This window comes from Eucyclogobius newberryi, unplaced genomic scaffold (genome assembly GCF_026437365.1).
Source record: "Eucyclogobius newberryi isolate DKJ021-1_F unplaced genomic scaffold, fEucNew1.0.hap1 SCAF_6, whole genome shotgun sequence".
Lineage (NCBI taxonomy): Eukaryota > Metazoa > Chordata > Actinopteri > Gobiiformes > Gobiidae > Eucyclogobius > Eucyclogobius newberryi.
The window spans coordinates 19,129,377-19,154,034 of NW_027316278.1; the positions used below are offsets into that span (position 1 = coordinate 19,129,377).

The window sequence follows — 24,658 nt, forward strand, 5'->3', positions numbered from 1 at the left end:
GTACAAACTGAGCCTGACGCACCACAGACTGACTCGCGGAAGGAAAACAGAGCTGCACTGCTTTGAACTCATGGGCTTTGAAACACCAAACCAATGGAAGAAGAACTTCTAAAGAATACAACAAAGTCTGAAGAATAAAGTCTGGCGGTAATGCAACACTTGGATGCCAACGGAAGGTGATTGGAACTAAACGTCTGGGTGGAAAGGACATTCTTGTGTCTGATGCTGAAAGAAACACGGTCAGAGGAGTTATCGTAGGTGTCCCTACGGCGACGTCTGTGGATGAAGTTAAGGAGAATTTGACTGGAGTTACGGTGGTGGACGCTAGGCGTTTGAAGGTGACCCGGTTTGGGGTAAGATGTGACAGCTTGTCGGTAATGGTAACACTTGAAGGGAGGTGCCTGCCTAGTAAGGTACATGTGCTATAGCGTCAGGCCATATGTTCCGCCGCCCCTGCGTTGCTTTAAGTGCCAGCGCTTTGGGCATATTGCAGCGGTCTGTAGAGGGAAGCAAAGATGTGGTAAATGTGCAGGAGACCACGAGTATGGGAAGTGTGACGTGGGTGCAAAACTGAAGTGCTGTAACTGTGGGGAAGAACATAGCTCTGCCTTCGGGGGATGCAGGTTTAGCAAAAGAGCTGCTGAGGTGCAGAAAATAAAGGTCTCTCAAGGCATATCCTATGCAGATGCAGTCAAGAAAGTTTCAAGTAACGAGTTTAGAGTAAATACAGAGAGGGGAGCCAGCGCTGCTCCCAGCCAGGGCGAAATGAGAAAGGCCAGCGTGGCTCCCAAGAAGTGTGAAGGTTTCAAGAGTGGAGGTCCCAAGTGTGCAGGTTCCAGAATTAATGAGAATACCCTGTTTGTGGATAGAGAGGATTTTGTACTCTTTATGGTGGATGTTGTAAACTGTGCTGCTCAGACTCAAAGCAGAACTGAAAGGATCAGGATCATTGCTAAAGCTGCAGGGAGATTCCTTGGAACAAAGGAGCTTGATTGGGCAGATATAGAAAACAGGCTAAAGGCGCTAAATGGGAGTCGGAGTGATGGGGGTCTGCTTGTGGGGAGTCAGAGTGACGAGATGGGGGTGGGGGTGGTCTCCTGTCCTCGTCCAGTCTCGTAGACGCACGGCTACCAAGCAGCGACATCAGTGGACATATTAAAGCCTATAGAATGAAGCCTAAAGAATAAAGCTGTACGGTGGAAGCACCGAACGTCAAAGAAGGAGAGGAAGATGAAGAAGAGTCTCCCTGGAATAAAGCCGGTTGGTCTCTGAAACAACAACAACTATTCTAGTCACAAAGACATATCATGACCTCATGGGCTTTTAACACCAAAGCAACGGAAGGAATACTTTTACGGACTACGACAAAGTCTGAGGAATAAAGTCTGGCGGTAATGCAACACTTGGATGCCAACCGCCATAAAACAACAACAACAACAACAACAACAACAACACTTGGATGCCAACCGCCATAAAACAACAACAACAACAACACTTGGATGCCAACTGCCATAAAACAATAACAACAACAACAAGAACAACATGAACATGAACATGATACCCAGCACCGTAAAGGACTTTAAAGTTTGTTATAATCCCGCGAACAATGAAGGCAACACTTTTACCAGTGGAGACCTTGTGTCCGGCCAAGTGGAGCTGGAGCTGGCCAAAGAGTGCGAGGTCCAATCTTTGTCCATCAAGTTCAAGGGAAAGGCAGAAGTTTTGTGGATCGAGCGACACGGACAAGTCACCGTCACGTACCACTCCAAGAACAAGTATTTCAGCTTCCTGCACCACTTCATTAAGGATAAAGACCTCACGGGTAAAGACTATTGGGAACTTTTGTATCACTCTGTGTTTTCCTGCTGCAGGGAAAGTGAAAAGGCAATAAAACATCAGCTCCCATAATTAGAACGTCATGACTGATGATGATTAATAAAGGCTTATAGGGTTTTTATTTCCAGAAGTTTAAAGCATGTTTGACATATTGGCATGTTTTGTTTGAGGGCACTTCATCATAATTAATGTTGAAGTGTGATATAATTATTGCTAAGAAAAAACATAGAATAACAAGTAATTGCACATTGTCTTGTTCTTGCATAAAAGTACTAACTACATCATGTAGTACGTGTGACTTTATTCTTTAGACTTTATTCTTTAGACTTCATTCTTTAGCCCCATTCATTTCAATGGGAAAAAGTACTTTTGGAAATACTGCAAAAAGTACATGATGTTCAAATGTCAAAAGCAATAGCAGACGTTAGACGGCGAAGCCGATCGTAAAGAGGTATAACTTGTGTTCAGGAGTTGAAACGCACCAAAAATCAGGAAAAAGCAGAACTAATAGTGTCTGCTTTATGACGCAGACACTCAATAACATAGAAAAAACTAATCTATGCTATTACCGTACTATATTTAAATCAAAACTTGATGTGTTTTTGTATTTAAACATAGGAACAGTGTTCAAACCAAAGTCAAGTTTATTAGTTGTTTTTTACTTTCTCGGCCGTTCAGAAGCTAAAATGATCAATTTAGGCCTCATAAGACGGTGTATGATGTGATGATATTTTCACAGTTCACAGTGGTCCAAGGCTTCGGAGTAAGCTTTATTAAATCCCATCACACTTTGCAAATTGATGCAAAAGGTGTAATTCAAACAAGTACAAGTTACAAGTTCTGCAGAGCAAACATGAGTTAAAGACATAGCACTGTACATACACTGTAACCTGACAGAGATATTGCACCTCTTAATACAGCCTATGCTCACTTAATGTATGTGTTTTTATTCCCGAAGACAATGACAGTGACAGACTTCTGACCCAAGACACTGCTCCAACATGTAAGTCCTTGATGTTGTTGCCTCAGACATCATTTTACACATTATAGAAGCTAAAATTATGATATTTCATTTCAGATGATAGAGATCTTCCTCCTGGACGCCATATCTTCCCATTTACCTTTAAGTTTCCTATGGCGTAAGTGGAAATACAGTTGTACTGTAAACCCTTTATATAAATCAGAAGATGAGATGAAATGAAAACAGGACAATCCATATTTCTGGCTAACTTATTATTCAAGCACTCTTGGCTGATAGCATTTCTGAATGTTTACATCTTGAACAATATATTTTGTATTAGATAATGTTCTTTTAAATCCTTATACGTTATTTTCGACCAATTTTCTTAGGTACACGCCCTCCTCCTTTCATGCTGACACTGGTAAAGTCGTCTATTTGCTCCAAGCCAAGTTGAGTCGATCACTCAGGATCCCCAAGAAAGATACAACAAAGCTCAACTATGTGACACAAGACACTATGGACAACAACCCAGAGCTCAGGGTAGGCTTTTTATATGGACATTCCTCACATTCCAACAGGAAAAGACACAACTGCACCACTCTTCTTCTTGATATAGTTACTTGTACCAACTTGTGTGAAGGTCTGGCCCCACGTGCAAAGTTCTAGATTTGCATGAATCATGAATTACATCAAGTCATGTTTGAGTGTGTATACTGTAAGCGCTCAAGTTTATAAGAATGGAAATGTGCCAGCTGTGAAAATGCTTGACAAAAGATACAAACTTCTTCTTTCTCTACATGAGATTTGTATGATGACGGTAAATAAATCCAGCATTTCAACCACGTATTCCACCATTTTCAGGAGCCACAACATGACTCTAAAGACAAGAAACTAAAACTTTTTAACTCAGGAACTGTCTCCATGGATGTGAATCTGGAAAAAGTTGGGTTTTACCAAGGTGAGTAATGGCTGAATGGGTGCTATTGATTATATTTTGACATTTTGTATATTTCACACTGCTTTTACATTCACAGGAGAGAACATAAAGGTGTTCACTGCCATTCAGAACAACTCCTCTCGAGAAATCCGGCCCAAGTTTTGTGTGTACAGCAAACACAGCTTTTTTGCTCGAGGCAAGAAACGACTTTATACCAATGACCTGATCAAAGGGGTGGGGGCGCCCATCCTGCCCTCCAGCAGCCAGAAGGTCACCCAGCTCATCAAAATCCCCCTCGACATGGAACCGTCCATCCACAACTGTGACATCCTCAAAGTGGAACACAGGCTTAGGGTAAGACACATGGGTCAATCACTCAAAGTTGCGCTGGAGTATGAAATAAGGTTGCATGTGTGAAAATAACAAATAATATCACATGCAAGTCACTCCGGAGTATAAGTACAAGTATATAAGTATAAATATAAGTATAAGTCGCACCCCGGCCAAATCTATGAAAAAAGGTGTGACTTAAAGTCCGTAAAATACGGTATCTTTCAAGTCAATACTAGAAACTCTACATTTTGATATTGTGACTGCTGTATATGTGGTAGTGGTACTTCTGATGAGAACATGTTTAGGTATTAAGTCCAGATCCCACCGATACTGAAAATATTATGGTATCAAAATCTGATTTCTTTTGATGACAAGTTTTGATCTATTCTAGAAAATTACGGTATTATTACAGGAATCGGTGAGAAACTGGTTCAAGTACTGTCATGGAATTAGACATACACCGATGCTATTCCGTAACACATAGAGAACACAATTCAACTTAGAATATGAAACGACACAGAAATATCAGACATTTGTATGGCATGCATGGGAGAAAACGCGGGGACTGATCATGCAAGCTATGGTACGCAGCCTGCGTGATCCTCCTGCGTCTCACTCCGTTTTTTCCCATGCTGGTTGGTTTTATTAGATATTCTGGAATAGGCGGGTCACATTTCTCATTTGTCAGCCTCACATCAAGGCACTTGGTATTTTTCCGTAGAGATCAAGCCTTGGGTAAACATTACCCAGACTCCTCTGGGCCCATCTTTACGACCCCTTCACAAATGCAGTTTGTCACACACCCGTTCTTCTCTTAGACTAATGATGCAGATAAAATATCACTATTATGCAGATAAAATACATCACAGAAATATAATCATATATTCACATTTTATCACAAGTACTACGGCTTACAAACTGATGATGAAAATAGTGTAAAAGCTTCACAGGCCTAAATTTGTTCCTCCACATGTTTAGTGCAGAAATGAATCCTACCAACCAAAAGCTAAAATAATGTATTTTGCAGGTCTATTTGGATGTTAAATATGCCTCCGACCCAGAAATCAAATTCCCCATTGTGATTCTACGCGCTCACCAGTTCACTGCCAGTGGACCGCCTCCTGCTGCTTCAGGCTTTGGGTTCGAAGCCTATGGGAATGTGAACCCTCTGGTTTACAACCCCACGCCCTTTGCATCACAACCTGGACCAAGCGACCTCCTTCCACTGCCAGGGGCCACGGCTCCACCTCCAGCTCTGCCAGTAAACCCCTCAGTCCCCCCGCCTCCTTACACCGCCTATGGAATGTACCCTTCTCTTCCACAATATGACTCCAAGCCATAGCACGATATGTCTTTGTCTTTTGTCAATGTTTCAGGTCAACTTTGCATGTTACATATTATTTACATATTAGTTCTGTTTAACTTGACACATGACCATAATCCCTTCATCTCAACCCATCCGACTGAACTGAGCCCCATTTCAAACTGAAGTTGTTCTTGAACCCTTTGGAGCACACACATCTGTGAAGATGTGTGTGCTCCAAAGGGTTCAAGTCTGTAGTTTGTATTCTGACGTCTGATTCACTTTGATTCAAAAGCTAGTTTGATTAAAATGTGTTTTTTAGGGACTTGTAAGAAATAACCCATATAAAAGTCCTACTACATTTCTTTGAATTTTAAGGTAATTTGTGTATTTGTTGGTTTGGAGTACAAACTGAGCCTGATTCATACCAGAATGTTTGATTTGACTGAAAATAAAAAAATGTTACAGCTTTCTTTTTATATTTAGCATGTCGATCAGCTTCTATCAGATGTAGACAAAAACTTAACAGATTAAGAAAAAGTCATTGTAACTGTTAATTGTGTTAGATCTGATTTGAATGACCTTTTAAGAACCTGTTTGGCCAAAATTCATAAGGCAAGGCAAGGCAAGGCAAGTTTATTTGTAGAGCACATTTCATACACAAGGCAATTCAAAGTGCTTCACAGCAGGAAAAATGCATTCAAATCACAAAGAAATTACAGAAACAGAAATACAATAAAATTAACTAAATTAAAAATTATCAATCCAACTGATTTTCTAAACTAATAAAATCACAAACAAAAGAGAAGAGTGCAAAGAAAAAATCCTTTCAGTCATATGCGCAGCTAAACAAAACTGTTTTTAGCTTAGATTTGAACATTGTCAGAGTAGAAGCCTGTCTCACATCTTCAGGAAGACTGTTCCAGATTTTAGCTGCATAAAACTGAAATGCAGATTCCCCATGTTTTGTCCTGACTCTGGACACCAGCAGGAGGCCGGTCCCCGAGGTCCTCAGAGTCCGAGATGGTTCATATGGCACTAACATATCCAAGATGTACTTTGGTGCTAGGCCATGGAGAGATTTGTACACAAGCAGAGCTGCTTTAAAGTCTATTCTCTGAGCCACAGGGAGCCAGTGCAGAGACCTGAGAACAGGACTAATGTGATCATACTTCCTGGTTCTAGTCAGGACCCGAGCAGCAGCGTTCTGGATGTACTGCAGCTGTTTTACAACTCGTTTGGAGAGACCAGTGAGCAGGCCGTTACAGTAGTCTGATCTACTGGAGACAAACGCATGGATAAGTCTCTCTAAATCTGGTTTTGACACTATATTTTTGATTTTGGCAATGTTTTTTAGATGGTAAAAAGCTGCTGATGTTATTGATTTGACGTGGCTATTAAAGTTCAAGTCTGAGTCCATTATTACCCCCAGATTTCTAATTTGGTTTGTAGGTTTTAGAGCGAGACTCTGGAGGTGACCGCTAACACTTTCTCTTTGTTTCTGTGGGCCAAAAACGATTATTTCAGTCTTGTCTGAGTTCAGCTGGAGAAAGTTGTTTTGCATCCACAAACTGATCTGTTGGATGCAGTGACAGAGTGAATCTACTGGTCCATAGTCACCTGCCGATAGTGAAACATAGATCTGAGTGTCGTCTGCATAATTGTGATAGGACACATTTTCACTGCGTATCAACTGACCTAACGGCAGCATGTAGAGGTTGAACAGAAGGGGACCCAGGACTGACCCTTGGGGCACTCCACAGGTCAGGGTCATGTGGTCTGAGACACAGCTACCAATTTCAACAAAGTACTTCCTGTCTTCCAGATAGGACCTTAACCAGTTTAGGGCAGTGCCAGTGATGCCCACCCAGTCCTCTAGTCTCTGTAAGAGGATCCCATGATCGACAGTGTCAAAAGCAGCACTCAGATCTAACAGAATTAAGACTGAGGCTTTGCCCGTGTCAGTGTTCAGGCGGATGTCATTTGTCACCTTGACAAGAGCAGTCTCAGTGCTGTGATGAGGTCTAAAACCTGACTGAAAAACATCAAATGAGTTGTTTATTAAGAGGAAATCTGTGAGCTATTGGTAAACAACCTTTTCAAGGACTTTGCCCAAAAATGGCAGATTAGAGATGGGCCGGTAATGACTCAGTACTGCGGCATCAAGACTGCTCTTCTTTAGGAGAGGCTTTATGACCGCAGTTTTCAAAGACATTGGGAATGTTCCAGATTGAAGCGACATGTTAACTATGTGAGTGAATGGTGCTAACAAACTGTTCAGCACAGACTTTAGAAATCTGGTGGGTAACACATCAAGGCAGCATGTAGATGAACTCAGACTGGTGATGATCTCATGGACAGTTTTGTCAGTTACTGGTGCAAAGTGAGTTAGCTCTAAGTGTCTTGGTGGTTTTAGGGTAATTTTTTGCATTGTGGGATTTATAGCATTTTTAATGCCCTGAACTTTGTCATTAAAGAATAATGCAAACTCATTACACTTGGATGTGGAAATGAGTTCTAACGGCAGCTGAGCTGGAGGGTTTGTTAATCTGTTTACTGTGGCAAACAGGACACGCGAGTTGTTACTGCAGCTTCCAATTATTTCAGAAAAATATCTTTCCCTAGTTCTACATAAGATTAGGTTGTACATGTTCAGCTTTTCTTTGTAAATCTCTTTTTGAACCTGGAGCTTTGACTTGCGCCATTTCCGTTCGGCCCTGCGGCACTCCCTTTTCTGTGCCCTGACCGAATCATCATTTCTCCACGGCGCCTTCTGCTTATTTTTAAACATTTTAGCCTTTATAGGGGCGATGGTGTCCAGAACATTCAAAACACTAGATGTAACAGAGTTCAACAAATCATTTACATTAGAACATGAGACATTTTCAAAGTTTATCATTTCCATAAACAGTGCACCTGTGCCATCACTTATGTGTCTCCTCTGAACAACTGCAGGACCAACCGGAGGTTGGGGAGAAACAGACAGGTCAAAGAAGACACAGAAATGATCAGACAGAGCAACATCGATCACATTAACATTTGAAATATTTACCCCCTTTGTAATTATGAGATCTAGAGTGTGTCCTTTGCTGTGGGTGGGGCCTCTCACATGCTGAGTAAGACTGAAGGTTTCAAGGACAGCATCAAGCTCTTTAGCGTTTCTGTCACAAACATTATCAACATGCACGTTGAAATCACCTGTAATGACCAAACCATCAAAGTCTGTGCATATGACTGAAAGCATCTCAGTAAAATCATCAATAAAACTTTGGCAGTGCTGGGGAGGCTTGTATAAAACAATGAAGAGAATGGATGGAGACCGTTTTAGCTCCATTTTAAAGGATACATACTCAAATGATGAAAACACCCCAAAAGACAACCTGCGGGTAATTATTTCATCTCTAAAGACAGCACAGACTCCACCCCCTTTTTTGTTTTCTCGTGTTTCAGATTCAAACTTAAAGTTGGGTGGAGCAGATTCTATCAGAACTACATTTCCTGTGTTTTTGTCAAGCCATGTTTCAGTTAAAAACATAAAATCAAGATTATAAGAAAAAATAAAATTATTAATTAAGAGAGATTTGTTACATAAGGATCTGACATTTAGCACAGCAAGTTTCAGACTAGTTTCAGTGGGACTGGGCTTTATCTTTTCACAGGGAATATGAATCACATTTCTCAGATTGGGCCTGACTCGCATTTTGTTTTTCCATCTGTGTGATGATGTGACTACAGAAATAGCACTAGGGGGGGCTCTTTTTACATAGGGCCCCGGGTTGGTTTGATTTTTAATGTGACAATAAGTCCTGGCAACGCTGAGACCCAGTGCATCCTAGCTATGGGAGATACCAGGTAAAAGGCGAGGTTGGATGGGTGGTGGGGCTTTTGTAGCCAAGGAGAGTTTGGGACCAGGTGAGAGGCGAGGGGGGATGGGTGGTGGGGCTTTTGTTGGTGTAGTCGGCATAGCCCTTGCTATATTGGGCGTGAGTGGAGCCATCTTAATGCCTGATTTGATCAGACTTTCAAAATGGCTGGGAAGGCCCATGGGTGAGAGTGGAGATGAGAAGGAGAATGATGAATCTTTAGTGGGAGTAGATGTTGCAGGGGGAACCCAGGGCTGGTGTGAAGGCAGGGGCGATGACAGGGATGTTGTTGGGCTTGTCACAGATGGGTCCAAGGCCTTTGAAGATTGTTCCTTTGCTGGAGGCGGTGGAGGTGAATGTGGAGCAGCTGGAGCTGAATCTTTTGCTGGTGGTGGTGGAGCAGCTGCTGATGAATCCTTTGGTGGAGGCTGAGGTTGTGGTGCTTTTGATGTTGAAACATTGGCTCGGTCTCTGGCTGAGGGAGCAGGAATTCTTCTCTCATTCCTCTCTTCTCTAACTATCTGCTCAGGACCCTGTCCAGGCCCAGTCCAATGCCTCAGAGCGTGGAACAGGTTCTCTGTCAGCACCCTCACTCCACCTCTGCATAGGTGGGGGCCATTTCTCTTAAACAGGTCCTCTCGTTTCCAGAATAGATAGAAGTTCTCAATGTAGTGTAGTCCTCTCGGGGAGCACTCTTTGGACAGCCATGTGTTCAGCTGAAGAAGCCGGCTAAACTTGTTTATCCTCCTGTCGATGTTTGGAAGAGGTCCACTTATGAAAGTTTTGATTTCCATTTTATCAAGCACGTCGAATAACTTCAAGAAGTCTTTTTTCAAAACTTCAGTCTGTTCCCGCCGCATGTCCACTGCACCCACGTGCACAATCAGCTGTTTAGCTCCTCCATGCTTAGCCATAATATTTGGAAGGAGTGACGTTATCTCAGAAACAGTGGCGCTTGGAAAAGAATGTGTGTTTATCTTTTCATGCGTCATGTGACCGGATAGTCTGGTTTTAATGTTGGTGTAATCCGTCATTCGTGCATCAGAGTTCGATTGTAGAAAAAGGTTCAGTTGTCATCTGAGTCCAGATGACAACAACTGAACCTTTTCCTATTCTGGTTTTAATGTATAAATATAATATAAAAAATTATATAATATGAAAGTGTTTTTCAGACTTCCTATAAGTGATCTGTTCTTCTGTATCTACCTCTGTATCTTCCTGCGTTGCACCAATGAAATTTCCCCATGTGGGACAATAAAGGAATATCTTATCTTATCTTATTATTGTAATGTTTTTAGTGGAACTTCACATTATGGCCAGTCCACTTGATGAATAAATGACTATGGTGCTTTATTAAGTAGATTTATTCTTTTATTGGAGTTCAAGAGAATCATAGTCCAGTCTACTCAGTAATTTTCCAACAGTTTACCTTTGTACAGCCAGATGTATCATATTTCAGGTTATTGTGTGTGATCTGATATACACAAACACATGTGACTCTGAGTAAAGCAAATAAAGTCGGGCCGCCCCTTTTTCCTCATATTACGTAAGGGAAAAACTGGCTGAACAACATTCACACCTTACACCTGTAGCACTACGTTCATTTACTCATTTACAGTGTGAGCTCGAGCGACAAAATGACAATTAAACATTTCTCTATTGAATACGATGCCATCAACAGCAACAACATCTTCTCAAGTGGAGATACCATAAATGGAAGAATTATTTTGGAGATCTCAAAGAAGATAAAGGTGCAAGCGCTTGTTTTCAGAGCACAGGGACAGGCTCGCGTCTGCTGGCACGAACAATACGGGCAATATGTGCATGTGGTGTACTCATCTAAAGACAAGTACTACGACGTGGAACATTACATCATGAGAGAGACAAGACAAGATGGTAATGTTGAATGAATACAACAATCATTTGACAGAGATTAATAACTACTTTTTGTTTCTTTTCTAGGCACTGAGTTTATTGGCCCAGGGAGACATGTGTTCCCCTTTTCATTCACGGTTCCTGAGAGGCAAGTGAAAAACTCAACCACTGTATTGAGCTTGACTGAAACTTTATCATTTAGTTATTTGTTGTTTGAAAAAGAAATCCACAAAGTTTTCAAGTGGATGTGTTAAAATTTCAGAAATATTCCATCAACGTTTACATCCTCGGTTGGCAAAATTGTGCACAAGTTAAAAGCAGAGCTGAGGCAATCTATGAAGATGACCAAAACTGCCAAAACACACTTCACATTTGTCTCACAAGCAGACATGGCCACACCTGGACTTCTGGTATGAGTGCTCCGAGCTTACGCACACAGCTACTCCTGCCAGTGAAGTCATGTGAAATGTGTTTTTAGGACCCTCAACACGGCTGTCAAGACAAAACAATCAGTGTGTTTGGATCTGGCACTGTTGCCCTGGACATCCGCACAGAGAGAATGGGATACTGGCAAGGTGAGACAATCCCACTGTGACCTTCAGATGTACGCTCCTCCGTCTGATGGAGATGTTACTGCTTTGCCTGGAATGTTCAACAGTATGGCATTCAACACATTTATCTCCCTGGAGACAAGCAGATGACCCCAGTCGGCCAAAGTTACAAGTCAGATCTGTGGAGAGGAGACCCCCCCGCTCACAGCTGGATATATTTTTTCAATATATTTGGTGACACAAATAGACACACTTTTTAGCCAGGCAAAGCAATAACGTCTTAAGAGAGAAACAGGAAGTGGACCTATCGCCAGGAAGCGAATATTTTTTTCGTAGTTGACTTCGGAACAGTGCAGATCTCAGCCAATTAGAAGGCTCGCAGGAAAAAATTTCAACTTTGTTGGCCCAGTGGTTAAAGACACGGTGTGTGCCCCCCGAAGTCCCAAGTTTGACTCCCGCTCCCACCTAGAATTAATTGATTTTTTTCCCCCTTCATCTCCTAACTACTACAAAAACTTAGGGTTAGAGGTTAGGGTTAGGGATTAGGGTTAGGTTTAGGGTTAGATTTAGGGTTAGATTTAGGGTTAGGTTTAGGTTTGGGTTTGGGGTTCGGGTTGGTGTTAGGTTTAGGTTTAGGTTTAGGTTTAGGATTAGGGGTTAGGGGTTAGGGGTTAGGGTTAGGGTTAGGGTTAGGTTTAGGGGTTAGGGGTTAGGGGTTAGGGGTTAGGGTTAGGTTTAGCTTTAGGGGTTAGGGGCTAGGGGTTAGGGTTATTTATTGTATGGTCAAACACTAGCTAGCATGTCCATTGTTATTCTCTATTTAGTTCATTCACGCGTTAGTTCAGGTTCTGTGGCGCTGCGATCTCCTGGGAGATCTCCTGAGACCAGAACAAGTCAACTCCCACCCAGAAGCTGCTCGCCTTCTGATTGGCTGAGAAATCTGCACTGTTCCGAAGTCAACTACGAAAAAAATATTCGCCGCCAGGAAAGTTAAATAGTGCCCCTTTTAAATTAGGGCCGGACAATTAATCGAAAGATCATGTTTAATCGTTAATGATATTTTTAGGTGATTTCAGCCAATTCCCTGTCATTATTTGAATTGTTTTAGTATTTTTTTTACAATTCAAGTATCCAAAGTGTTTTGGTCTTTTACACAAAAACAAATGTTTTTCAGGTGAGGCGCTAAAGGTCACAGCCGAAATTAAAAACCAGTCATCCCGAGCGGTCAAGCCTAAATTTGTCTTGTATAAAAAGAAGAGTCATTTTGCCCAGGGAAAGAGGAAAATGAACACATCAGAAATTCTGAAGGAGAAATGTGATCCAGTGGAGTCTGGCTGTAACAAAACTGTGACCAAGACCATCACTATCCCAAAGGAACTGCCTCCTTCTATACTGAACTGCAGCATCATCAGACTGGAGTACAGGATAAAGGTAATAGTGTCCATCCACAATGTTTATTTGTAATTTAATAAAAGTATTAAATGACTTTGAATCCACTGCGCTGTGTCCCCCCCTCGCTCAACCCTATGCATGCCACGTTGTCCTGCAATCCAAAAAATCCTTTCAAAAAAACAAAACATCAACTAATTTCACTCCCACTGCATTCCAAATTTTACCAACTACTGTACACACCATTACATAATTATTACATTTACTTTTTACTTTAAATGTATAATGTTGTATCCATTGTAAGCCATTTTCTTATTTTAGATGTAAACACGTGACTGTTCTCTGTCTTTACAGGTCCTGCTGGACATCAAATGTACGAGTAACCCTGAGATTAAGTTACCCATTATTGTTTTACCTGAACAAAGCGACCACACTGCAATGGAAAAACAATCTGCTAAATCAAAGGAATTTGAGGCTTCAGCCCAACCCAGTCCACACAGCATTTATTATCCACCTGTCCAGGCCTTTGCCGAGCCCCCTCAGAGGGCAGCAGAGCCTCAAGCAGCTGCTGCGGCCCAGTCAGATGACCCTCCTGCATATGGAGCCTTGTACCCCTCCTACCACCACACAGAGCAGCACAGGAGCCAGTTTTAACGGTTACAGAGCAGCACAGGAGCCACTTTTAACGGTTACAGAGCAGCACAGGAGCCACTTTTAACTGTTACAGAGCAGCACAGGAGCCACTTTTAACTGTTACACACACTCAAACACACACTTCTCCAAATGACTAACTAAACAAAGTAAAAAATACCCCAATACCTAACCCTATGTATATACAGTAAAACTGAACATAACATTTTTTTAATTGTTTTGTCATTGTCGTGTTATTTTATTTGTCTTGAAAGCACCAACTAAATACAATAAAAGCAAATCGGCACTGTCTTTAAATTAAATATGTATTTGTGTGTGTGTATGTATATTGTGTGTGTATATTGTATGTATGTATGTATGTATGTATGTATGTACGTACGTACAATGTTTTCATCTGGACTTTCCTGTTTAAATAAAGGTCAATAAATAAATAAATACTCTGTAAACATATAGAGACTGTGGAATGCTGGGATATCCGAGTTATGCATAACTCTCAGCATTCTGAATCTAGCAGAGGCAAAAATGCATGAGAGTCAATCAAGTTGATGACACACAATATAAATGACATCCAACATGAAAAACAATTAAAATAAAAGAGAAAACACAATCAGAAACCACAAATACAATGAATCATAGAATAGAATAAAACCTTGGCATTATCATATTACATTAAAAGGTTGCACTAATAGTAAATAGATTGTCCTGCTTAGACCAGCTAATGATTTACCAGTACATCAAATGTTGAAGTTTATAGTTGCTCAATTACCAGAGGAACAAATGACTCCTGTTTCGGTGAAGCCATCTGTAGCTTTGAAGTAGCTCAAATTCACTGCAGAGTGGCTGCTTGTCTTTAGCTTGAGATAAGTACGTCTTGTCTTGCAGACTGTTCAGAATAATGGCTCATGTTTTGCTCGTAGTTTGAACCATATTCCAGAGCGACTTGTTTTGGGCCCGTGCAAAATGACATATTAACTACTTTCAGTTTACATTGTATTATATAAATTTTTTTAACAGTTGTGCTTTCCGTAATTCTGCCACTCAGATAGAAAGGAATTTTATTTTTTAGAATTTTTCAAATAAAAGAATGTATGTGCATGACCTATATAAATATTGACCAGATATCAACGGCCGTGTTATCATTCTTGAAGGGTTGTTAGTCATCATCGTGGCAAAGGTTGTGCAAACTGGGCATGTGAGAGCTGTAAACCAATGATATAAAAGGAGTGAACGCTTTACCAATGAGCACTCGGAGAAAATGACTATCGAGAGCTTCTCTATTGAGTACGATGCCAACAACACAGACAACGTGTTCTCAAGAGGAGACACCATCAGGGGGAGGGTGGTCCTGGAGCTGTCCAAAGAGACCAAAATCGACCGTCTCACCGTAAAGGCGAAGGGGAAAGCGTCTGTACTGTGGACTGAATATTACAGTCCTGTACATCACATGGTGTACACTTCAAAAGAAAAGTACTTCACCATTGACAAAAATGTACTTGATTCAACACGTGGTGAGTTCTATTTAAACCTGACTTTTCTATTGCTGTTTAATGCATGTATTTTTACTGTTGTTTTATCAGGTTCTAAGGTGATAGCCGTAGGGAGACACATCTTCCCTTTTACCTTTGAGATACCAAACATGCACGTGAACTTCATTTAATTGTTGCGCATTTGTTTGTTTTCAAAATAACACAAATATGCCTATTTTTTCTTGTCTTTGCAGGCAGTTACCACCGTCTTTCAAAGGTGAACATGGCAAAATCACTTATTCTCTGGAAGCAAGAGTGAACAGATCTATGAGACTGGATCAGAAAACGAAAGAAGAATTCTTTATTGTTTCCAATGAAGACCCGTCCACCCCAGACATAAACGTATGGCCACAAATCTAACAGTTCACTTACTAACATGTATTACAAATGTATTAGTAATAACATTCGTATGGCAGTAGTAGAGTTTTTTTTTAAATGAAGAAAAGCAACAATTAAGTCACTTTGTATTGACAGTAATTGAGTGCTTTTTACATGAAACAGAGCAACTCATTTCTTATGTTGAATAGAAACCTCAACACACGCGCAGCGACAAGAAGTTGCTCTCCCCTGGAAACGTGATTTTGAACGTGCACACTAAGCAGATGGGATACCAACAAGGTAAAAATATATGATGTGAAGAAAAAAGTGGAAGAAAAAATATGATAAATAGGATCATCTCAGACTACTTTATTGCATAAAAACTACTCAAGATATTTTACTTTGTGCTGTATTTTATGTATTGGCTTGATTTAAGGAGGGAAAAAAATGACATGTAAGTTTAATCAATCTAAAAAATCTTGTGTTTTTAAAGGGGACAACATTGAAGTCCAAACTGTAATCATCAACAACTCAAACAACACAGTCACGCCCAAGTACTATCTGTACGAGAAGCAGTGTTTCTTCACTAAATTAAAGAGGAGAGTCTACACCAAAGACCTAATAAAGGAGCCGGGAAAACCAGTAGAGGCACAAACAGAGCTGACCGACACCAAAGTCCTGCACATCCCAAACCTCCTCCCTCCAACTCTCCTCGGCTGCTCCATACTCAAACTGGAGTACAGACTCAAGGTAACATCAGGGAGTAACACAAGTATGAAGAAGGAGAAATATTGTAGGAAAACAATTTACTCTGGCCACGATCGATTAAGCATAATCGCTCGTGGCCAGAGAGCAAAAAACAACATAAAAGTAGCACAAGTAGCACTAAACAGTAAAATAAACAACATCTCTCTCTCCTTCTCTCTCTTTCTCTCTCCTTTTTTAATGGTATAGCTTAAAACACTTAATTTGAAGATGTACAACTACAGTAGGTGGTGGTAAATGCACCTTTTCAGTTTACAGCCAACCTCCATTAAAACACAACAACAACAACAACAACAACAACACCAACAACATTCACATGAAAATAAGAGTCCCGCCTGGTCCAAAGTCTGTCAAATTTATATGTCACTTTTTTTATTTGTCTGATGTCTGTCATAATGTCAGTCCAGTTTTTGATCGTCTGTGAGGTTTGTGTCATCCATTTCTTTGTCAAGGTCTTTTCTACTGCCACATTCCAAAGGTATCCATCTACTGTGTCCATGGCAGGAGTTTTGAGGCCCAGAACCTCACGCCTCAGGAACAGTTTCTTTCCCTTTGCTGTTGGACTCATGAACACTAAACATCTGCCACTTATAATAACCAATATTATTCATGCACTGTTCACTTTCTGCACCATTTCAGAGAATCTGTAAATATCTTTTCATGTCATTATCATTTACAATCTAATGAAAAACATTTATACTGTGTTTTTGGAAGCCAACGCTATCTTATATAAACATTTGAATCCATCTGTTCTTTAGTAAATCTCCTCAAAGTTACTGTTAATAATATGTGTATAATCTTTGTGACAAATTTTCAAAACAGCAAACAACCCTGTCAGTAAAAGCACATAATGTAACTTTTCAGATGCATCTGCCACCTGCTTGTCTCCATGGAGATGTTATTTTATTGCCTCAAATTCTCCACAGTCCACAGTATGGCATTAAACATATCTGTCTTAAATTAATCTCCATTAGAAGAGTTTCCACATGTTTAAATGCCACACGTTGGTATTCTATTTAAACTTGATGTTTAGTGAGGATTGATTGTCTCTGCTGGTCGTAATGTTCAACACTGTAAAACACTGTCTTCGCAGGTGGTCCTGAATACATCACTATTGGGAAACGAAGAAGCAAAGCTTCCAATCGTTGTGATGAGAGAGTCCAAGATGCTGCAAGAACCAAGTCAGAGCTTTGCTTGAGCTCGTTTGGAAAGTTGCTCCAAAGGATGTTTTGTTGTTTCGTGGCATGTACCAATCATTTAAAAGCTACACAGGTAAACAAACTGTTGTGAAGCAATAAATTCAGATATAAGTTAAACAATACCTTCGTCTCATTGTGTCATAAATTTATAGACCATACAGTACAGGGAAAGTTGGTAAAATTAAAAGTATCATATCAACAAATTAGACTTTAGCATTGTGATTGATATGTGGCTCCTCCTGGCTTCATGGTTAAGATAAGAGTCCAAAGTCTGACACTACAATGCAGTCGCACACCTCCAGCTCAAAGAACCACCACTGCTTTTTACAGCAAATTAGTTTTTCTTGCTGCATCTGTTGTGGCAATAGTCTTAAGGAGGGGTTTTGGGAAATCAGATTTCACTAAATGCCTTGTAAAAAAAAGTCAACTATACTATACAGACACGCAATTTCCAAAGGCACTGAGACGAGCCCGCCGTGAGTCGACTGTTAGAACGAGGACATTCATTTTATTTTCAAAGCTACAGGTCAAAAGTACCTAAATTAATTGTCAGCAACAGTAACATTTATCCTGATATTATAGGCTAAATGGTGAAGCTATCTGCGTATGTCACCATGGCAATGGTTGCACATTTGACAACTTATTGATAACGAGTGTGACAGTGGTATAAAGGGCTTGAATGCATTGTCAAAGAGCACTTGAGTTGGTGGTGAGGAACATGACCATCGAGAGCTTCTCCGTTGAGTACGATGCCAACAACAAAGACAATGTGTTTTCAAGAGGAGACACCATCACGGGGAGGGTGGTCCTGGAGCTGTCCAAAGAAACCAAAATTCAAGGTCTCTCCGTAAAGGCGAAGGGGAAAGCGTCAGTGAGGTGGACGGAACATTATGGACCCAGATTACACATAACATACACTTCCAAGGAAAAGTACTTTTGCATTGAAAATCCCCTTTTGGATGATTCGAAACGTAGTAAGTTGTATCTGGTAATTTTTATGTGGCCTTTGTTATAGTGTCTTATATACCATATTTTCCAGACTATAAGTCGCACCTTTTTTCATAGTTTTGGACGAAGTGCGACTTACTTATATTTATACTTATATACTTATGTGGCAGAGTGGACCAATGCGTCCACTATTTTACTCCATGTTCACAGTTTACACTCACATTTCCAACAACGCCACCTGAGATTCTGGCTCAGGACCAATCTAATCGAAGGCACGCAAGTTCGTCGTTGGAACAACAGAGGCATGGTTTAAGTTATTGATACATTTATTAATACAAATCGTCGATCTTCACAGTCCGTTGTCTTCATAGGAGACAGGTTGTCATACGAGCGTTCACAAAAAGCGTTCAGTTAAAGCGTTCCCAACAAAAGGCAAGACAGGGCACCTGGAACAGGATGGCTGCAGCACGGCGCAGCCAGCGCGTGAGGCTTTACGCCGCATAACCGCACGCCGCACATCCCGGAGGTCTCACACCACACAGGCCCATGGCAGCACCGCGGCACACTGAATAATGACACTTGTTAGACATACAATATTTTCTTATTCACATACAACTCAAAATACCTGGACTGAGGAGCGAGGTGGAGCACCCAGCAACCAGGAAGTGTGTGAGGTCAGAGGCCGACTGACGTCACCAGACAGCAATTTATGGACGGACGCTTGATCGATTCACCCATCAGGGGCGTCTAAGCAGTGGCAGGGGCCCGCCTGCAGGCTATCCTGCCACACTTATAAGGAGCGACTTATATGTGATATTATTTGTTATTTTCACACCTTATTTCATACTCCAGTGCAACTTATATATGTTTGTTTCTTCTCTATTATGCATTTTTTGACTACTGTGTTTATATTTCAGGCTCTAAAGTGATAGCTGCAGGGAGACATGTCTTCCCTTTTACTTTTGAAATACCAAATATGTATGTGAATTTTACAATACATTACATTATTTTAAAAAAAGTAAAGAACATTGGGAAAATGATTTTGTCTCTTCCTCTTTGCAGGGAGCTGCCATCTTCATTCAAGGGTAAACATGGCAAAATATTGTACCGCCTGGAAGCCAGAGCGAGCAGGTCTATGAGGCTGGATCGCAAAGCTAAAGAAGACTTCTTTATTCTTTTCGACGAAGACTTGTCAACGCCTGACATAATGGTATTACTGTATCTCAGTTTACTAAATGCAGAACCGACTTTTATTGTTATAGGAATATTTGAACTACTTTGGAATATTTAATCATATTTTAGTAGAATAATAACAGTCCATGCATTTATAGTAATAACGTTTATTTATTATTTCTAAATGATAAATGCTGGTGTCTTATGTTGGACAGAAACCTCAATACACATGCAGTAACAAGAAGTTGCTCTCATCTGGAAATGTAACTTTGAACGTGCACACTAAACGGATGGGACACCTTCAAGGTAAAAATAAATAAATAACACAAAGTCCGCAATTTTGCCCCCCCTTTTTTATTGTTTTAAAGGAGATAAAATTGATGTCCGAGTTGAAATCGTCAACAACTCAAACAAAATGGTCACGCCCAAGTACTACTTGTATGAGAAGCAAAGTTTCTATACAAAGTTAAAGAGAAAGGTCAACACCAAAGACGAACAACACAATAATTTATAAGAGGAAAGTTGGGTAATTTAGCTTTTAGTTTCTCGTGTAAAGTAACCCTAAATATTCCACATTATGGTTTTAATGGTGAAGTAAATAAGCAAAATTATCAAGATTATCTATGATTATGTAACGCCTTATTCCCAGGGTTTAAAAAGTGTGTTTTTCTAGGTGGCCCTGGATGTGTCGTTAATGGGAAACCCAGAGATTAAGCTCCCGATCATCGTGATGAAGGAGTCCAAGATGCTGCAAGAGCAAAACCAGTGTGAAAGTTTGTTTGGATAATCCATCCAAAGAATGATTTGTTTTGTCTAAAGTTAGTGAAGAGGAATAAAGTTAGTAAAATACTGTATCATACATGTGTGATGTGTTATGTGGATAAATTACTACTTCATGGTTAAGTGTCAAAGGTCTGACACTATGTAAACACTTCTCCTCCTGCAGGATTTACTATCCACAAATCTGCTGCAGTTGTCAGTGGTGGATAGAGCAAATTAGTTACATTGCTAATAATTTATTAAATTATAAGTACTGCTGCCAAAATTGTACTTAAGTAAAAGTAAAAAGTACACATGGAAAATTCTTCTCAGAGTATTAGTATCTAGTTCCTTTTGTTATTGGATATGATTTTAGTAGAATGCTTAATTACAGAAAGTCAGTTTGGTCTTCATTTCCATTTTCTGCAGATTCTGTTCTTTCAACTATTAATTTAATGTCTGTTCATCCGCCATAATGTAATCTTTGGTCCGGGCATCCCTTTAGCTTTAGTATGTGTTCTTTCATAATCCAGTGTTACATTCTTAACTTTGGGGATCTTGTCACTGTCTTTTCTTAATTAAGAAAGTCCAGGCAATATAAAGCACAAAGCTTTGTACTCTATACTGCTTAAATCATGTTCATGTTCATGTCCTTCTCCTCCAGAATTCCAGCCTCACTGAACTGCAGAGGCTGCACTAGCACTGATTCATGACTGGTGCAGGTGCAGAATTTTAGGTGCTTTTTGGTTTTAAATGAGATTTCAGCTCATAACTCGTTATAACTCCTATGAGACTCCTTCTGCTTTCTTATTGGATGATTGTACTGAGAACCATACATGAAAAAACATAACACAGCATTACAATTGCTATTAGCAAAAGCTATATTGATGATATGATTGTACATACTGGAGACTGACTTCTACACTGAACATGAGGCACACAAAACGGCATGACAGGTTTTTTAAATGATTGCTCGTTTGGTATTTAGATAATACCTGTGGTAAATATTTATCAAAGTTTGACATAAGTCAAGTGGGTTCTAAAAATGAATCCCTCTGTCATCACAGTTTATGTGCAAGAAACACTACTATATGAAGAAAGGTGCAGTCGTATATTTTTTTTCACCATGTGTGTAAATTAGGAGAGTTTTCACCCCTGGTTGCTAGGTAACACATGGAATTACTATTACTATATTACTAATTATCATCTGTAAAGGTATAACTTAACCAATATTCCCAAACGTATGTATATAAGGCAAGCTATTTAACACATTTGAAAGTTATGTGATAGTCTGACCTGTTTACTTTGAGTTGATCAGCAGCCCCACAGTGTGGCCAAAGTTTGAAAAGCAGTCTGATTTTGGACAGGTGTGTTGTCACACACACACGCACACGCACACACACACACACACACACACCCACACACACACACACACACACACACACACACACACACACACACACACACAAAGTTGGTTATATGGTAATTTTGGGAACCCCTGATTTAAATAACCAATTTCAAATTATTCATCCAAGAATATTGTTTTGTTATTATTTTCTAACAGGAAATACTATTTTACAAACTTCTCAGATTACCTAACCACCTGGACTTACCCCTAATTTATAGTATGACAAATTCCTCACATCGATTTCTCAAGTTAAGTGTCTTTGTTTTTATTACCTATTGGGACAATGGTTAACTCTTAGCCGTATAGGAAGTTACCTTTTAAAGGCATGTTTCTAAGGACCATAACATTGTAGTTACCGGTAGTAATGAATGTAATCTCCCTTTACCATTAAAAATACTTAAATACAGACATAGATTTTCTGTTTTATGTTAAAAAAAAAAAAGTCTACCACTTGATTGTCATCATGAAGATGCTGTTGCTGTGCCAGGAATGTGTAAAGTATAAAACTTTTCTTCTTATGTAGACAAATCATCTTTAGTACCTTACACAATTCGCTATTTTCCAGCACAAAAATGTTGCTGCTACGGGAAATTGCCAATAATTCAAGGGTTTTATCCCAGTGCGTTCCTCATTCATGACATATAGGGCTGAGTTTACAGTGACGGGAACAGCACATACTGGCAACATTACCACGATGTGTTTCTTATCAGCTTCTCGTAAGCCATGTGCTTCAAGCAAATGTTGTAAAAGCACACGTCACGGCCATAACACTGGGATAAATATGAGAGCTCTCACAGCTTCAGTCCAGGACATCTTCAGGGAAACATGAGCATCAAAAATCTCACAATTGAACGTGACCCATCAAGGGAAGGGAGCGTGTTCTCTAGAGGAGAAACGCTCACAGGCAGAGTGGTTCTGGAGTTGGCTAAAGACACTAAAATCAAGTGTCTTTCAGTGAGAGCCAAAGGGAAAGCATCTGTGTTTTGGACAGAGAATTATATCTATGCTATTGTTTCGAACAAAGCCAAGGAGTACTTTTTTTCCACAACCAGAATTCTCCTGGAACCATCAGGACCTGGTGAGTTGTATTTTCCCTTGAAAGTGGTTTGTATCGCTGTGCAGTACCATCTAATCTAGTGTAGGATAAAGGAATAAAATATGGGAACACTAACTATATGTGTACGACTCAGTCTCAGTTATATTCACAGTAACATTTACTTGAGTAGAAACTGTACTTCTAGTTTTCCTAGTAATAGGATTTTACTCCCTGAGTCATGTATTCATCATGTAACTGTACTCTTACTTGAGTTGATATTGTGTTTTCTTTTCCTACTCTACAAGTGACAAAGGCTTTATGTTGACAATATTAAATGATTTGGACACAACAGCAATTAGCTACAGTTAAATAGTTTAGAGTACTGTACACAATACTATAAGGTCCTTCCATTCTTGAAATGAAACATCTTCTTTGTCTGTTACAGAGTCTAAGGTTCTCCCTGCAGGGAGCCATGTTTTCCCTTTTGCTTTTGACATCCCTGACATGTATGTATACTATTCATTACAACACCTTGTCTTTATCTACTAATCTGTGTGATGGGTAATAATCTGTTGTAGTAACTTGCCACAACCCTGGGTGGGACGCCACGGACACATCAGTTATTCACTGGAAGCCAGAGCGAGCCGCTTCATGAGGATGGACCGCAAAGAACAAAGCCCAATCTTCATGGCTGAGCCCAAAAACTATTCTGAGCTTGATATAATGGTAATGTATCCCTAATGTATACAGCGGTGAATATATGTGTTGTTAATATGAGTTCAGAATAAGTAGTCTAAATTTGCACGTATAAAAGTTAAAATTCTGAGTTTGAACACTGCTATTATAGCTGCTTGTAAAACAATCATTGCAACAGCCACTGTTCAAAGACAGTTCCAACCCTTCTGCTACCATGATTACTAGTGTTGTTGCTTTGACTCTCAAAACCTCCTGTTCCCCCAGTACTTAAACATATATAAGCCTATATATTATAGGCCAATATATTTTTAACCACAATATATGGCCTTGTATTTGTCTTTTACAGAAACCTCAACAAGGGCAGGATGAGAGAAAAGGAATGTTTTCTTCTGGGAAAATGGCATTGAGTGTTAGCACTGAAAGGACGGGTTATGTTCCAGGTAAAAGTCAATCCATTTAATATTTGTTTAAATATAGTCCTAATAAATACATAAATACAATTTATGAATATTTTGCAGGTGAAGGCCTAGAAATCACAACTCAAATCACCAACAACTCAAAAGACACAAAGGCAACTCCCAAATATGTTTTCTATGAGAAGCAGTCTTTCTTTGTCAAAAATAAGAGAAAGGTTCACACTAAACACATTGTGGAGGAGAAGGGTGAACCTGTAGAGGCCGGAGAACAAGTGACACAAACTAAAGTTCTGAAAATACCTAAGCTGCTCGATTCAACGTTTCTCAACTGCAACATCCTCAAACAGGAGTACCGACTGGAGGTATGATATTTATGGATATTTTGGCGAGGATGTCAAAATTAGAAAGTAACATTTTAGTACTTTTGACTGTTTTTGTACTCAACATTAATATGACATTTATTGGACTAAGTTAAGAGTTTTGTGTTTGCAGATCTGTCTTGATGGTCCCCTGTATTCCCCTGTGGTCAAGTTGCCAATCATTGTGCAGCCAGAGTCTGGGAGACATATACTTCATATAGAAAACTGAGGGTCAAAAAGACTCAATTATAAACAAATATGTATGCATCTCTGTTAATAATGTATTCTTAAACTGCCCATCAGCTTTTGTAATAAATGTAAAAAAGATAAACGTGTTATTGTTGATTACTAGCTGA

At 39.9% G+C, this 24,658-nt stretch overlaps 4 protein-coding genes across 4 annotated transcripts; all 4 read left to right on the forward strand.

Moving 5' to 3' along the window:
- Positions 1 to 1,451: 1,451 nt before the first annotated feature.
- Positions 1,452 to 5,611, forward strand: LOC140347051 (arrestin domain-containing protein 3-like). Its single transcript, XM_072433373.1, has 7 exons — positions 1,452 to 1,822; positions 2,795 to 2,839; positions 2,915 to 2,975; positions 3,187 to 3,337; positions 3,659 to 3,755; positions 3,832 to 4,088; positions 5,095 to 5,611. The coding sequence occupies exons 1-7, from the start codon at positions 1,543 to 1,545 to the stop codon at positions 5,407 to 5,409; spliced, it is 1,206 nt and encodes a 401-aa protein (XP_072289474.1). The 5' UTR covers positions 1,452 to 1,542; the 3' UTR covers positions 5,410 to 5,611.
- A 5,242-nt stretch (positions 5,612 to 10,853) lies between these two features.
- On the forward strand, positions 10,854 to 13,902 carry LOC140347281 (arrestin domain-containing protein 3-like). Its single transcript, XM_072433671.1, has 6 exons — positions 10,854 to 11,129; positions 11,196 to 11,256; positions 11,371 to 11,518; positions 11,587 to 11,683; positions 12,834 to 13,090; positions 13,403 to 13,902. The coding sequence occupies exons 1-6, from the start codon at positions 10,871 to 10,873 to the stop codon at positions 13,700 to 13,702; spliced, it is 1,122 nt and encodes a 373-aa protein (XP_072289772.1). The 5' UTR covers positions 10,854 to 10,870; the 3' UTR covers positions 13,703 to 13,902.
- A 1,051-nt stretch (positions 13,903 to 14,953) lies between these two features.
- LOC140347436 (arrestin domain-containing protein 3-like) lies at positions 14,954 to 17,506 on the forward strand. Its single transcript, XM_072433873.1, has 6 exons — positions 14,954 to 15,207; positions 15,277 to 15,341; positions 15,424 to 15,567; positions 15,753 to 15,843; positions 16,037 to 16,293; positions 17,402 to 17,506. Exons 1-6 carry the CDS (start codon positions 14,955 to 14,957, stop codon positions 17,504 to 17,506), a joined length of 915 nt encoding a protein of 304 aa, XP_072289974.1. The 5' UTR covers position 14,954.
- Positions 17,507 to 18,145: 639 nt separating this feature from the next.
- Positions 18,146 to 24,593, forward strand: LOC140347437 (uncharacterized). Its single transcript, XM_072433874.1, has 12 exons — positions 18,146 to 18,481; positions 19,373 to 19,433; positions 19,518 to 19,665; positions 19,844 to 19,934; positions 19,997 to 20,127; positions 20,302 to 20,393; positions 22,584 to 22,873; positions 23,277 to 23,337; positions 23,410 to 23,557; positions 23,874 to 23,967; positions 24,046 to 24,305; positions 24,436 to 24,593. The coding sequence occupies exons 1-12, from the start codon at positions 18,187 to 18,189 to the stop codon at positions 24,529 to 24,531; spliced, it is 1,767 nt and encodes a 588-aa protein (XP_072289975.1). The 5' UTR covers positions 18,146 to 18,186; the 3' UTR covers positions 24,532 to 24,593.
- The last annotated feature ends 65 nt before the right edge of the window (positions 24,594 to 24,658 follow it).